General features: G+C 44.7%; 2 protein-coding genes across 9 annotated transcripts in view; one reads left to right on the top strand and one right to left on the bottom strand.

Annotated features, from left to right (window-relative positions):
- Positions 1-15,451, top strand: part of Fancd2 — a 123,248-nt gene that overhangs the window by 14,390 nt on the left and 93,407 nt on the right. The window lies entirely within an intron of this gene.
- The window catches only part of LOC123763995 (uncharacterized), a 26,027-nt gene continuing 11,845 nt past the window's right edge, over positions 1,270-15,451 (bottom strand). For all 5 annotated transcript variants that reach the window (XM_045751418.2, XM_045751419.2, XM_045751417.2 and 2 more), the window contains 5 exons: positions 14,651-14,767; positions 9,897-10,062; positions 6,247-6,629; positions 1,765-1,896; positions 1,270-1,456 (listed from right to left, as the gene is read on the bottom strand). In XM_045751418.2, the coding sequence (XP_045607374.1) occupies positions 1,340-1,456; positions 1,765-1,896; positions 6,247-6,629; positions 9,897-10,062; positions 14,651-14,767 (915 nt within the window). In that variant the 3' untranslated portion in view covers positions 1,270-1,339. The remainder of the gene's footprint in view (positions 1,457-1,764; positions 1,897-6,246; positions 6,630-9,896; positions 10,063-14,650; positions 14,768-15,451) is intronic.

Genomic DNA, 15,451 nt, shown 5'->3' with positions numbered 1-15,451 from the left:
ATCAAGGGGAGTTAGTCTTTGGGCTCTGATTGCCTATATAAAAAGGGACACAGCTGGTAGGAACGTTCTTTGTGCCTGTGAATCTCTACTGAGTACATGCTACACATAGGGTTATGCCAGTGAGGGTCTGTTTGTCAATTGGTACTGAAGATTAGTACTGCAGAAGTGCAAGTATACAGAAGTGTACTGATACTGATGACAAGTTGGAGAAAGTTTTCAGTAAATGGATTATTCCTCAGTAAGATGCGAGATAAGAAAGAAAAATGCAAGGTTAGCATGGAGGCCATCTTGTGGTAGCTGGCTGCTGCTGACACAATAAATTGGAACCCCTGGGATTCATGCATGTTGTCTACAAGGAATTTAACAGATACAGTAATTTTAAGAATAGTCAAGACAATGATCTAACTTAGGTATATTCAATCAAAGAGGACAATGATTTTGCGAGTGCTTGATAAAGGCATTTTATGCAGTGCTCCATTGATATAGTAACCAGATGGCATACAAAGGTCACTAATTATTTAAAGACATTAGCTCAATGTAAAGTGATATATTTAGCACTCAATGGTGGATATCTACAGTGATCATTTTCGAGATTCTTATAGTATCATAAATTGAAAACAATTTTGGTAAAGTGTCTATAATGAGTTGTGATTAACAATACTGTACAGTGGTAAACTGCCAACTGTGAATGTGTGATGATTGCAGGCTACAACACCTAAAAGTGTAGTAGATGTAGTAAGCAGCAATAACCAGTGATAGACTGTGAGCACATTACCTCTTGTATAGAAACTCTGTAAGTAAGTAAAACCTACATTTTTCTCACTTTTTTTTGTTATTAACTAAGACTAGGGCTCATTAGGGGTGTCATTGATGTTCCTAATGAAACTGCAAGCTAAGAGAGGTTATCCAAGATCAGCTAACATGAAAATGTATTGACTTGATACTTATTTGTTTTATGAGCTTATTATTTGCTTCCATTAGGATAAAGTTTATTAAATGATAAGTTACTAAGTTACATCATGTTAGTAATATGATGCAGGAGGAGGCTACTGTCTGCCAGAGCCTTCATAATGTCAGTTGATTGTTTTCTTCATGTGTATCTTTGCTCTTTGAAACTGTTATAAAGAATTTATATTATTATATTGTTATATTATTACAGCAGAGTAAATGTTGCTCATTCAGAAATGTAAATAAGAATATTTTATTTTACTGCTGTGAGTCAGCAAGAACTGTTCAAATTGGGTATATAGAAAAATGAAAAGCTCTAAATATGTTTCAGGTACATTTTAATGAGTGTCAACGATCATTAAAAGACTGTGTGTAGTCTCCATGACGTTGTCTAGATTCTATGCACATGCCCATTTTTTGAAAAATAGAGAGGTTTTGTTCTTGTGAGGGCCTTCTTGATGGTGCCAGAACCGTCGAGAACCATAGTGTTGCTGCTGGAGTGAGTTACCTGCCATAACAAATATGGATCAATTCCTGTATTACAAGGTGGTTGTATATCAAAGATGAACATTTATTTTAAATGATGTAGTCAATTTATGAATAATGCTAAAAAAAATTGTGTATCATTAAAATTAAGTACTGTACCAGTTAACCTAGCTAACAAGTGTTCAGAAAAGACCAACTCTATATTATATTTAAAACCTTTAATTCTTTATACTGACCTGATTGAAAATGGACACAAAAATGTTGTTTAGAATTCAAAATATATGATATTATGACTTGGCTTTTAGCTTTGTAGTACAGAGTAGTGTTTACCTTTATACATGATGACAAAAACTGCCAGGCTTGTGTCTCCTCAGCTGGTCTCAATAATAGTACAAGGATTTTATCATTTGGGTGTGGGTTAAGGAGTGGTGTGATGTCCACTGACAGTCGCTTCCGCACAACCTGAGCATCAGTAAAGGCTTATTATATTACTGTTAAGTTGTCATACAGGATATTTAGTACATCTAGCATAAGATAATTTGTTCTAGTAGTGATGCAGTTTTTGGTTAAATATCAAACAGAAGTGCATCACTGATTCTACTGAAACTCGGTTATAAGGCAGACAAATTATATAGATTTAGTAGGGAATATTTTTTACTTTGTGTTTTAACCCCTCGAGGGTTCAGCAAAGTGGCAAATGCTCGAATTGCCTCCAACTGGGAGGCAGAGCCTGTCATTAGAGACCCAGTAAGAGCAAACCTCGCATGACTCAGGGCTGTAGGTGTCACTGACCCAACAGGCAGCACGGTGGGGGCAGAAAGAATAATCAACATTCAGTAACAAGGCCAGTGAACACCCCTCAAATTTGCACAGTGAAAACGGGCTTGATGGGCCAAGCCATATTAACCTCGCCAGAGACCTGCAGGGGGATTGCCAGGGCCTGAAGGCTGGTAACCAAGCAGATACCCCAGGCACTAGGGCCATTCGCTAAAAGAACAGACCCCAAAAGCAGGCCCAAACCACTAGGCTATGAGTGACGACTGCAGTGTGCCCCAACACAACCAACAAATACCCCAGCCAAAGGGTGCAAACAGATGAATCAAGGATCCCTGAATAGCCCAAGGTGAGGCTCCCTGCCCCAGTGATCAGGTCTCTCGTGCGAACTCCCGAATACGCCAGAAAAGGGAACTGACTGTACAAAGGCAGCATTAGTAGACACACAGGGAAGAAAATACTGAGTGTATACAGCCTGAAATGTCAAAAGAACTAAGCCCACACAAAAAGCCAGAACCAAAGCATGCATATGAAGCCTTTACTAAGACAAGGAACAATAAACACAGCAAAAGGCCTTTCCCCCCTGGAAGACAATGACGTCCAAGGATGGCTGGCATTTAGCTTGAAGCAGTGGGGCTTGCATGCGATCTGTTGGACCAGTAGCACTACAAGCCATACTGATAGCAAGGGCATCAGCAACAGATCTGAGGCATTGAAGTGACTGGGGCTGGGGGGGGCCGGGCCTCGTGGAGGCAGTAATTGGTACTAACATATTTTGAGTTAGTTCAAGTCAATTATGAATGAACCCATGTTCATTAGAAATCATTTGCAGAGTTGTTTGGTAGTTTCGAGGCTTTGTTTTTTTGTGAGCCCTCCAGTTGTCTGTAAAGCTACCTTACCTTGAGGTTACCTTGAGGTGATTTTGGGTCTTAGCATTCCCGTGGCACAGTCGTCGACCAGGCCTCCTGGTTGCTGGACTGGTCAACCAGGCTGTTGGACACGGCTGTTTGCAGTCTGACGTATGAGTCACAGCCTGGTTGATCAGGTATCCTTTTGAGGTACTTGTCAAGTTCGTTCTTAAACACTGAGGGGTCGGCCAGTTATGCCCCTTATATGTAGTGGAAGTGTGTTGAACAGTCTCGGGCCTCTGCTGTTGAGAGTACTCTCTCAGTACCTATTGCACCTCTGCTTTTCAACAGGGGTATTCTGCACATCCTGCCATGCCTTTTGGGCTCGTGTGCTGTTATTTCTGTGTGCAGATTTGGGACCAGCCCCTCTACTACTTTCCATGTGTAAATTATTATGGCTCTCTCCCGCCTGCGCTCAAGAGAATACAGATTTAGGCATTTCAGTCGGTCCCAATAGTTGAGAGATTTTACTGAGTGGATTCTAGCAGTAAAGGATCTCTGCACGCTCTCCAGGTCAGTTCTAAGGCTGATGCCTAGAGGCAGAGGTCGTGTGCTCTGGCTCCAGTATTTTTTTTCAGCACTGTGCTTCGAGTGTGGTGGCTGTCTTCCAGGGGTGCGAGAGCCAGGAGTTATTCTTCAGTACTAGGGCTGCATTCGCCTAGGGTTACCTTCCCTAGGTGCCCTCCAATAAACCCCTGGGGGTCACCCCAGGGGTTAATTGGAGGAGAGGCAGGTATGGTGGCTGCTAATTGTTGATGGGCAGCTATCACCGTTATTGAGATATATACAAGAGTTGTTACATTCTTGTACAGCCACTAGTACGCGTAGCGTTTTGGGCAGGTCCCTGGAATACGATCCCCTGCCGCGAAGAATCGTTTTTTCATCCAAGTACACATTTTGCTGTTAGCATTGGCCTCTGGGGGTTGGATCGGGAGCTTCATGGTCTCCTCCGGTGCAGGGGTTTTTGCCTCTTAGATCGTAGCGATTGGTTTGTTCGTCTGCAGTCATCCCCTTCTTTGCTGGCAAAGAATGAGACTGCTGTTTTCCGGAGGGGCCCTTGGGTTGTTGATCCTTGGTTGGTTAGGCCGGGGATGCATCATGTTTTGTGTTCGGTTGCGGCCGTCCACTGTTATTTGCGTGCCACGGCTTCTGTGTCCGGGGACGCGCTTTGGGTGCATCCGGTTTCCTTTCTTCCCTGTTCGCGGGTGCGGGTCTCCCAGGTTGTCCGCAGAGTTATTAAGACTAGCCAGCCTGCGGGCTATCCCCATGCCCATGACGTTCGCAGGTTCGCTGCTCTTGCTTCCATCTTTGGCAACATATGCTGACATTCAGGCACTGGTATTTTGGCGGTCAAACAGGGTCCTGGTTGTTAGGTATCTTGTGAATGTTCCTAGGCCTAGTTGGGCCTGTGTCGCTTTGGGTCGGCTGGTGCAGCCAGTTGTCTCGACTTCGAGTTGAGGAGTAAGCAGCGACCGACTCCCGGGTAAGTCCCTCTATTTTTCCTCTGTGGGTAGTTAGCTTTGGGTATCTTGAGCTCATCTTGAGATGATTTCGGGGCTTTAGTGTCCCCGCGGCCCGGTCCTCGACCAGGCCTCCACCCCCAGGAAGCAGCCAGTGACAGCTGACTAACACCCAGGTACCTATTTACTGCTAGGTAACAGGGGCATTCAAGGTGAAAGAAACTTTGCCCATCTGTTTCTGCCTCGTGCGGGAATCGAACCCGCGCCACAAAATTACGAGTCCTGCGCGCTATCCACCAGGCTACGAGACCCCGTAGGCAGGGTAGGCAAAGGGGCTCCCCCAAGAAAACCAGCATTGAATGTAATGAAACGCCATTTTCTGGGTGAGACCCGGAGGCTCCCCGGCATCCCTCCTTCCCCCCGGTCGACGGTTTTTCCCGTGTTTTGATGTCCAGCCTCAGAACTGACGGGTAGATAGCCGGCTGGGGGATCTGGGGCTCCCCCTTCCCCCTCCCGGAGAGGGGGGAGCTGCGCAGACAGCGGTGCGGCGACGTGTGACGTCATGCTCGTTTACTCGTTTCCTTTTGGGGAGTTCTATCCACTTGTTCGGCTTTTGGTAGCAATTTTACCAGAATAGGAGTTTGTTTTGGGACTCTTACCTTTCTGGGTGCCTGACCCAGTCGATGGCAGACACAGAATGCTTCCAACCACACAGGGGTTTCTATAGGCCATTGCTCCCCATGCCTCTTTGAGGGGGTCAGGTTCTGGGTCGTGGTCGTTGGTATGCCCACAGAACTCCCTACACATGACTGATGCCAAAGTCTGACATTAGCATATCAGCCTGGATAAGCTCCGGGGAGTATCTGGGTCTCGCCCAGAAAATGGTGTTTCATAACATTCAACGTCGGTTTTTTGGCAATCCAGCCATATGTTGGGCTCTTGTTCCTTCTTGGATGTTCCTCGGCTTTGCCACACACATGTGGTGCATGGGTATGTGGCATGCTACTGGTGTTCTGAAAACTGAAGCTCTGCTGCTCCTACCATCCCCTTTGACAGATCAGCTCTTCTGTTTTTTTGGTTTTTGCTATTATGTTTTATTTCATCAGACATCCTCTTCTACCAAGGCACTGTTGGGAATAATCTATGGGAAGCTACTGAGTGGGGCCCACTCAGAAATCAAGAGTTGCATATAATGAAATTCTCTTCTGGTGAGTTCTCGGTAGATCCACGTACATGTTCTGTTCCCTTCCCTGTAGGATATCGGGGGTTCAGTACTGGAAACTTGTGAGTGAGGTGTGCAGCTGGCCAAGACCCCCAGTGTCTTGGGCAACCATTTGGTGGCATATTGGCCGATAAAGTTTCAGATCATTAGCTCACAGTAAGAACTGATGGCTGCCTCGGGGCACAGTTCTTTCATTCAAGCAGTCACTTGTTTTGTTTTGCCTAACTTTTTTATGACACTTGGCATACTGCATAATGAATTATTTTATGGGAAGTGCAATTGGTTTTAGAGTGGTTGAATTTATGAATACAGACTTAACACCTTTAACCCCTGATAATCTTTCGGGTGGTCTGACTGCAGAGATTTAAATGTATATCTGTAATTTCCTAAATTACACATTTATTAACATACTAAAAATTAATTATTTGATTTGGCTACATTAATTTACCTTGTGAAGGTCATCAGATGTATCTGAAGTGTATTCATCTTCATCCTCATCCTCATCCAGTAATGATGTTACTTCCTCAGTTTGGTCCATGTTCAGAATGATCTGATTATGTTGATTCTCTTGGTGCCCTTCTGATCCATTACCTTCTATGTCTTGTTTACTTTGGTCATTTACCAAATGCACACTGTTATTAACTTGTATGTTTCCTTTGTTGTCTTTGTTGCAGTGACTTAAATCTCTTCTCCTTGAAGACAATTTTGCTGAGCTTGGAAGACATGTGGGACTATCTCGAGTCATTGTGATGCAGGTGCCAGGAAGGGGGGAGGTGTGTGTTCTTGTTAGACTAACATTATTTCTGGTGTTTTCATTTGTATGGGTCACATCTGAAACAAACAACATAAGGTTAGAGGAAACTTCTGAAGGTCTACTGGCACATGTGAAGCAGCTACTCTCTCTCTCGTTAGATATACTGTACTTTACTTTTTTTTTTTTTTTTTGAAACAATCATATTCTAGTCCAGGGGTAGGCAAGATACTGACTGGGGGGGGGGGGGGTCAACATTTGGCTATCAAATTATTTCTGCTACCTGTAATGGCATGTGTCATTGGAATTATTTTTTTTATAGTCTTGGGAAGGATCATTATTATATGGGAGTTGGCCACCCATAGCAGAAATACCAGCTCATCACCTGTTGACTTGACCTTATGAATACCCAAAGAATGATTGTCAACAAGGAACTAAGTAAAAGGATATCAAATAAATCTTACCAGGGAAACCCAGTCTTGACCATATGAGATGGATACAACACTCCTCAAAACTGTGTCCTCCACTAACCTAGGCATCCAGCACTAGCACTTGAGAAGCTCAGTTTTGTCTTTGCTTCTAACTTAAGAGGACATTACTCAGTGGTTTTTGCAGAATGTGTACTATTTTAGTTTTTTGCCCAAAACCATAATTTTTAAGTGAAAATGAGGGAATATAAGAAGAAAGCTGGAGCAGAAAGTGGAGGATTCAACTAGGATTGATCCCTCTGTTTACCTACAGAGATGGAAAAGTAGTGTGCTTAACTTAAAAAAAATGTGGCAATGTTAAATAAATACAATTGGAGTCAATATTTTGAAACCAAGCACACCAGTAAATCTAAATACAGGTATTATGCATTTGCATCTACAGGGGGGCCTCAACTTACAATGGTCATCCGTTCCCAGAGATGGATCGTAAGTCGAAATATCGTAAGTCGAAATGATTTTTCCCATAAGAAATAAAGGTAATTGAATTAGAATGGAATTGAATTAATCCGTTCCCCACCCTCCAAAATATTAACTTGCAAATATATTTTATACTAAATACAATTTTGTTCTCTAACTACAATACAGTACATATGTTTATCTTACCTTTATGGAGGACTCTTGATGGCGTATGGACGAAGGTGAGGAGGAGGAGAGGTGTTACTGTTTGGAAGGGGAGTCCCCTTCCATTATAACATCAGGCAGTGAGGACTTCACTGGTGTGCACTCTGTCATGTTTTGTCTGCATACCACTAGGACCTGCTTGTGGCTCACTGCTTGCTTGTCTTACTATGAATCTGTCTAAAAACACTTGTTTTTCCCTACATTTTAACACTTGTTTGCAGTAAGACATCAGAAAAAAAAGTCACTAAGTGGGCAGCTCTAGTAAACTGAGGCAGGTTGGCCCGCGTGACCGTGAACCACGTGCTCGGTCGACCCAAACGTGTACCAACAAATATCGTTAGTCGACGACACTATCGTAAGTTACGTCATATTTTTCGATCAAATTTACATCGTAACTCGAAATTATTGTAAGTCGGGGCAATCGTAAGTCGAGGTGCCACGTCATATTTTTCGATCAAATTTACATCGTAACTCGAAATTATTGTAAGTCGGGGCAATCGTAAGTCGAGGTGCCACTGTATACTAAGTGTGGTGTGAACGTAAGTGTATCACCATTCACAAAGTTGCCAGCCAGTCAAAATAATAGCTCACCTTTGCTTTGATCAATATGAAGATAACTCCTCCCCATCCCCCACACAATATGATGCACCTTTACCTTTCTAAACAGTCTTTCAAGAGGTGTAGTATCAACGTCTTTGATAAAGCTGTGTGCATATGTGTATGAATATATTACTGTGTATATATATCACAACATATGATTTTCCTGCATCCATAAGTGCAGGGTCATATAGATTCTTCATGACTTACAATATGTTTTAATGCACAATTAACTATATATAGTGACAGGGATTGAGGTGCTCCAGTATGCTTGCAGTTTCTTATTTATATATATATCATACAGTGTATTTTCTGAAGATAACGATTGTTTAAGCACAAGTTGTTTTTGCTGTGCGTAGTTGTTGTTCAAAAAGGTTGTTCTTCTGATTTAAAATTCTCTCGCATATCATTTTACAAACTTATGTTACTACAAACTTATGTCACTATTTTAGTTTTGCCATGTAAGTCACGTCACATTTCCCAAACTCAGTTTGTAGCCATCTCCTTTTCTAGCGAAGAACGAGACGGCGATATTCAGGAGGGGTCCTTGGTTAGTAGATGCTTGGTTGGTTCGGCCAGGGGTGCATCATGTGTTGTCTGGTTTTGGTTCTTTGTTGTTATTTGCACTCCATGGCCTCCGTGACCGAGGACGTGCTTTGGGTTGACCCGGTTTTCCTTCCCTGTTCCAGGGCTCGGGTCTCCCAGATCGTTCGCATGGTTATTAGGTCTAGCCAGCCTGTGGTCTATCCTTGTGCCCATGACATTCGCAAATTTGCTGCTTTAGCTGCCGTTTTTGGTAATATGTCTTGCGTTGACATTCGGGGGGTGAGGATTTTGGAGGTCGAACAGGGTCCTGGCTGCCTGTTACCTTGTTAATGTTCCTGGGCCTAGTCGGGCATGTGTTGCTTTAGGTCACATCTTGCAGCCGGTTGTCTCGACTTCGAGTTGAGGTGCAAGTGGCGGTCGCCTCCCAGGTAAGTCCCTCTTTTTCTTTTCTGTGGTTAGGTAGGTCCGGGTGGCACGGAAGGGCTCTCCACAGAAAACCCGCGTTGAATGTATTGAAACGCCATTTTCTGGACAAGTCCCGGAGGCTCCCTGGTAACCCTCCCTCTATCCGGTCAGCTGTTTCGCGGTGCGGTGGCGGGTGTGATGTCATGCTTGTTTGCTTGTTTTCAGTTTGGGGAGTTCTGTTTAGCAGTTCAGTTTTTGGTAGCAATGTTTCACCATGTGGTGTTTGTTTTGGGACGCCTATCTTTCTGGGTGCCTAACCCGGTCAATGGCAGACATAGAATGCTTCCAACCACGGGGGGGGGGGGGGGGGGGTTCTATAAGCCATTGCTCCTCGTGCGCCTCTGAGGGGGCCAGATTCTTGCTTGTGGTCCCAGGTAGTCATTGGAACTCCATTCAGAGGCCATTGCCACAGTCTAATACATGCATATCAGCCCGGTAAGCTCTGGGGAGCCAGAGAGAGGCTTCACAGAAAAATGATTTTTGCGGTAAAGCTAGAATATATTAATTACTGTCCAGTATTTGGTTTTTGGAAATACTCTAATTTTATCTGCATTTTAAGTAGCAAATACTGAAATAATGGTATTAAACTTGAAAGTCTGGTATTTCATTAAATTATTTTGTGTGTGTTACCTTTAAAAGATAGTTGTGATTGTGTAGCATCCGAACCATGAATTCTCTCAAGTACAATTCTAGGTGGTACATTTGTGCGAGGAACCTTTTCTATGCCATTAAGTACCAGGTAGCATTTCCTCACATGTGCCCAATCTGTGAGGTGAAACACAAGATATGTCCCCATCTGCCAAGAAGAATAAAGACAATTAATGACAAAGATTAAGAATTGGGTTTTGTCTCCTAATGTCTATTTATCACTGAATGTTATAATATAAACAAGTATTTCCCTGTACAGTACTGTATAATGAAACTGTTAATATGTGAAATTTTTATATTAAGATTTCCTCCAATAAGCAGAATATTCCTGTAATTAATATGGCTGGTGTTAATTACACATTCATGTACTGTATAGCGTCTCATGAAGTGTGCTTTATGTAGCACAAGTGCAACATACTATGTGTGTTGATAGATACAGAGTGCAAATCTTTATTTAATGACAAAATTATATACAGTATTAAATTGCATAAAAAAAGAATTCAACATACAAAGCATTGTGTATGTATTCTCCAAAAGGGTATTGAGCAAACTGAGGGCAGCCTGTATAGCCTAAGGGCAGCCTGTATAGCCTAAGGGCAGCCTGTATAGCCTAAGGGCAGCCTGTATAGCCTGAGTGGGGCCTGTATAACCCGAGGGGCAGTCTGTATAGCCTGAGGGCAGTCTGTATAGCCTGAGGGGCAGTCTGTATAGCCTGAGTGGAGCCTGTATAACCTGAGGGGCAGTCTGTATAGCCTGAGGGCAGTCTGTATAGCCTGAGGGCAGTCTGTATGGCCTGAGGGCAGTCTGTATGGCCCGAGGGGCAGTCTGTATGGCCCGAGGGGCAGTCTGTATGGCCCGAGGGGCAGCCTGTATGGCCCGAGGGGCAGCCTGTATGGCCCGAGGGGCAGCCTGTATGGCCCGAGGGGCAGCCTGTATGGCCCGAGGGGCAGCCTGTATGGCCCGAGGGGCAGCCTGTATGGCCCGAGGGGCAGCCTGTATGGCCCGAGGGGCAGCCTGTATGGCCCGAGGGGCAGCCTGTATGGCCCGAGGGGCAGCCTGTATGGCGCGAGGGGCAGCCTGTATGGCTCGAGGGCAGCCTGTATGGCCCGAGGGCAGCCTGTATGGCCCGAGGGGCAGCCTGCATGGCCCGAGGGGCAGCCTGCATGGCCTGAGGGGCAGCCTGTATGGCCCGAGGGGCAGCCTGCATGGCCCGAGGGGCAGCCTGTATGGCTCGAGGGCGGCCTGTATGGCCCGAGGGCAGCCTGTATGGCTCGAGGGCAGCCTGTATGGCGCGAGGGGCATCCTGTATGGCCCGAGGGGCAGCCTGCATGGCCCGAGGGGCAGCCTGCATGGCCCGAGGGGCAGCCTGCATGGCCCGAGGGGCAGCCTGCATGGCCCGAGGGGCAGCCTGCATGGCCCGAGGGGCAGCCTGCATGGCCCGAGGGGCAGCCTGCATGGCCCGAGGGGCAGCCTGCATGGCCCGAGGGGCAGCCTGTATGGCCCGAGGGCAGCCTGTATGGCCCGAGGGCAGCCTGTATGGCCCGAGGGCAGCCTGTATGGCCCGAGGGCAGCCTGTATGGCTCGAGGGCAGCCTGTATGGCCCGAGGGCAGCCTGTATGGCCCGAGGGCAGCCTGTATGGCCCGAGGGCAGCACTGTGCAACCTCTTAAATCCAGACCTCGTTATAATGAAACTTTCAAATACTGTACCTGTAATGTATTTATACAAATTTTACTCTTGGATTCCCTCTGAAATATGAATTCAGTTTGGGTTTACATAAGAAATTGCTGACAAAATACAAATCAACACAAATAATAATTCCTATTTGATTGTATTGTTCCACTATTTTAACTATTATCTGTGTAGTAAATAATACATATTTTTCTAAATGTTTTAATAAACTTATTTTGAAGTATAAATTTTGCAATAAAGTTAGAACTGGGCATAATATTGTTTACGCACTATTAGCATGGCATACCCAGACTTGGCACTCTTGTATATTATAGTAATAATGTTTAAAACATTATCAAGGACCAGATTACAGTACAGTACTCTGATTACATAGTAGATATTTGTATTTTTTTATTAAGCCACTAATCACACGCTCCATTTTGGGCATAACTTTTAAGATTAATGTGAAAGTATTACCTCAATAATTAAGGATATTTATGTAATTATTTTGAAAATTGCTTGAGTTAAAAAGATGTCTGTCAGAAAGAGTTGTCTGGGCTAAACTAAGTAGGAAAAAGAAGTGCCATAACAAAAAAAATGATATTGCACATTGACAGAAAACCTGATCATGGCTCTGAAGTAAGTATTCAGGCAGACAAAAAAGCCATGGGAGAAAATTCGGGTAGCAAAGATTGTGATAAGATTTTGGGGGTTCACATTTCATTGAGTTTGATCAAGCAGTTCACAAATTTCAGTACTGTAGTACAGTTAGCTACAATATTGAGTCTTCATTAAGGTAACTAGTACAGTAATTCAGTTTGAATCATATTTGTTATTACTATAACAGAAAATCATTTGAAAATTAATATACACTGTATATTAATTTTGAATTTAAATACAATGGGGCCTCGACTTACAATGCTAATCCGTTCCCAGAGACGGATCGTAAGTTGAAATATCGTAAGTCGAAGCGATTTTTCCCATAAGAAATAAAGGAAATTGAATTAATCCGTTCCCCACCCTCCAAAATATTAACATACAAATACATTTTATACAGAATACAGGGGTACCTCAGTTTAAGAGTTTAATCCGTTCCTGGAGACGGCTCCTATTCCGAAGCTAATTTCCCCATAAGAAATAATGGGAAATGAATTAATCCGTTCCTGACTACCCCAAAAACCCCACATCAAAGTAAATTTTTATACCTAATTCATCTAAATAAACCTATAAAACTATGTTCAAGCTATTACTTACCTTGCTGTTGAATGCTGTAGGCGTATGGAAGATGGTGAGGAGGTGGGAGGAGGAGAGGAGTTACTGTTTGGAAGGGGAGTCCCCTTCCATTATCACATCAGGCAGTGAGGACTTCACTGGTGAGCACACACTGGCACATTTTGCCTGCATACCACTAGGACTTGTTTGTCTTACTAAGAATCTGTCTAAAGACACTTGTTTTTCCCTACATTTTAACACTTGTCTGTAGTAAGACATCACATTGTCATTTAAAAGGTCAATGCAACTGTCTGCTACAGCTTTATCTGGGTGAGTTTTTTCAACAGAACTTTGCAGTTCTTCCCATACTTCACACATTTTCTTTTCACACATCAAGAAGGGACATCCTCTACTGCCTCTACTCACAGCTATTTTCTTAGGTTGAACCTTATCAATGGCTTTCTTGAGACCCATGGCTAGATATATAATAACAACTTTTATGCTCAAATGGCCAAAAAACCGACATAAAACTGTAAATCCTTGTGAAGAATTCAGGAGGGATAGTCACTGGGCGGGAGACAATGGTAAACTGAGGGGCGACGATCGCCGTGTCACCACGCGCTAGGTCAGCGCGGTATCAACAAACTCGCATTCCGAGGTAACCCTTGCCTTCCGAGACACATTTTCTGAGGAAATCCGGCTCGTATTCCGAAAAACTCGCATACAGGGACACTCGTGTTCCGAGGTACCACTGTACAATGTTTTTTTCTAACTACAATATAGTACCTAAGTTTATCTTACCTTTATGGAGGGCTCTTAATGGCGTATGGAAGATGGTGAGGAGGGGGGTGGGGGGAGGAGGAGAGTTGTTACTGTTTGGAAGGGGAGTCCCCTTCCATTATCACATCAGGCAGTGGTGTTTTCTCTGGGGTACTCTCTCTCCTACGTTTTGCCTGAATACCACTAGGACCTGGTTGTGGTTCAGTGTTTGTTTGTCTCACTACAAATTTGTCAAGAGATTTGTTTTTCCCTTCGTTTTAACATTTGTCTGTAATGATGCATCACTTTAGCACCCATAATGTCCTTTTTCTTAGCCAGTATGGTGGATATCGTTAACTGAGATTTGTTGTACTGCCTAGCCAGTCCAACAACCCGCACACCATCTTCATATTTACGAATGATCTCTTGTTTCTGCTCTAAGGTCATTCTTACATGGGATCTCATATGTTGAGCCTTGCCACTGACTTTCCTGGGACTCATGGTGTTATATATAATAATTACTTTAATGTTCAAAATGCAAAAAATCACCACAAACGTAGAATTTCTTATAGGCGCGATCGTCACTAAGCAGGCAGTTGTAGTAAACTGAGGCAGGTCGGACTCCGTGACCGGGAACCACGCGCTCGGTCGACCCGAACGTGTACCAACAAATATAGGATGTCGAGTCACATTTTTCAATGCAATTTACATCGTCACTCGAAATTATCGTAAGTAGGGGCAGTCGTAAGTCGAGGTGCCACTGTACCTTTATATACAAAAATGAATTTTATAATTTTCCACAAGAAAACTTGAAGAAATTTGGTGACAAATGTAAAAAAAAAAAAAAAAGTAAAATATCCAGATTTTTCCCCAATTCAGTTGAGGTTTGAACGAGTGTACTGCACCGTTGTCCAGATTGTGGAGGTGGTTTTGCTGTACATGTACAATACTGTACATGAAATACAGTTTTAATCACAATTATCAGGTTACACTTTTAAGCATATGCAGGCACATATGCAACTGGTGTATTGCCTGTATAGTATAACTGTGCAGTACTGTATCATTGTGATACAAAAATAATTGTGCATGATATACCTGTAGAGTAGTGTGGAGAGTGGGTGTCTCTCCAGGCGTGTGGGTGTGGGACGCGTGGCCCCGTATTCGCACAATCCTTGGCACTGGAAGACGCACCATACCTTGGCAAGATACAATCTGAGGCAAACAAAAATTAGTATCAAATTAGGAATTTGTTGTGTTCCTCGGTAATTATTTATCATCCTCCCTCCCTCCCATTCCCCCCGCTCTTACCCCACTCTCCCTCTCTTACCCCCCCCACTTTCCCCCTCTTACCCCCTCTCTCCCCCCTTCTCCCTTCTCTCCCCCTCCCCCCCTCTCTCCCCTCTCCCCCCCATCCCCCCCCACTCTCTAACCCCCTCTCTCCCCCTCCCCCTCTCTCCCCCCTCCCCCTCTCTCCCCCCTCCCCCTCTCTCCCCCCTCCCCCTTTCTCTCCCCCCTCCCCCTTTCTCTCCCCCCTCCCCCTTTCTCTCCCCCCTCTCTCTCCCCTCTCCCCCCTCTCTCTCTCCCCCCTCCCCCCTCTCTCTCCCCCCTCCCCCCTCTCTCTCCCCCCTCTCTCTCTCTCCCCCCTCTCTCTCTCTCCCCCCTCTCTCTCTCTCCCCCCTCTCTCTCTCTCCCCCCTCTCTCTCTCTCCCCCCTCTCTCTCTCTCCCCCCTCTCTCTCTCTCCCCCTCTCTCTCTCTCCCCCCCCTCTCTCTCTCCCCCCCTCTCTCTCTCTCCCCCCCCTCTCTCTCTCCCCCCTCCCCCCCTCTCTCTCTCCCCCCTCCCCCCCTCTCTCTCTCCCCCCTCCCCCCCTCTTCCCCGTCCCTCTCTCTCTCTCTCC

This window comes from Procambarus clarkii, chromosome 23, assembly GCF_040958095.1.
Source record: "Procambarus clarkii isolate CNS0578487 chromosome 23, FALCON_Pclarkii_2.0, whole genome shotgun sequence".
NCBI lineage: Eukaryota > Metazoa > Arthropoda > Malacostraca > Decapoda > Cambaridae > Procambarus > Procambarus clarkii.
This window is presented reverse-complemented; position numbering and strand designations above follow the sequence as displayed.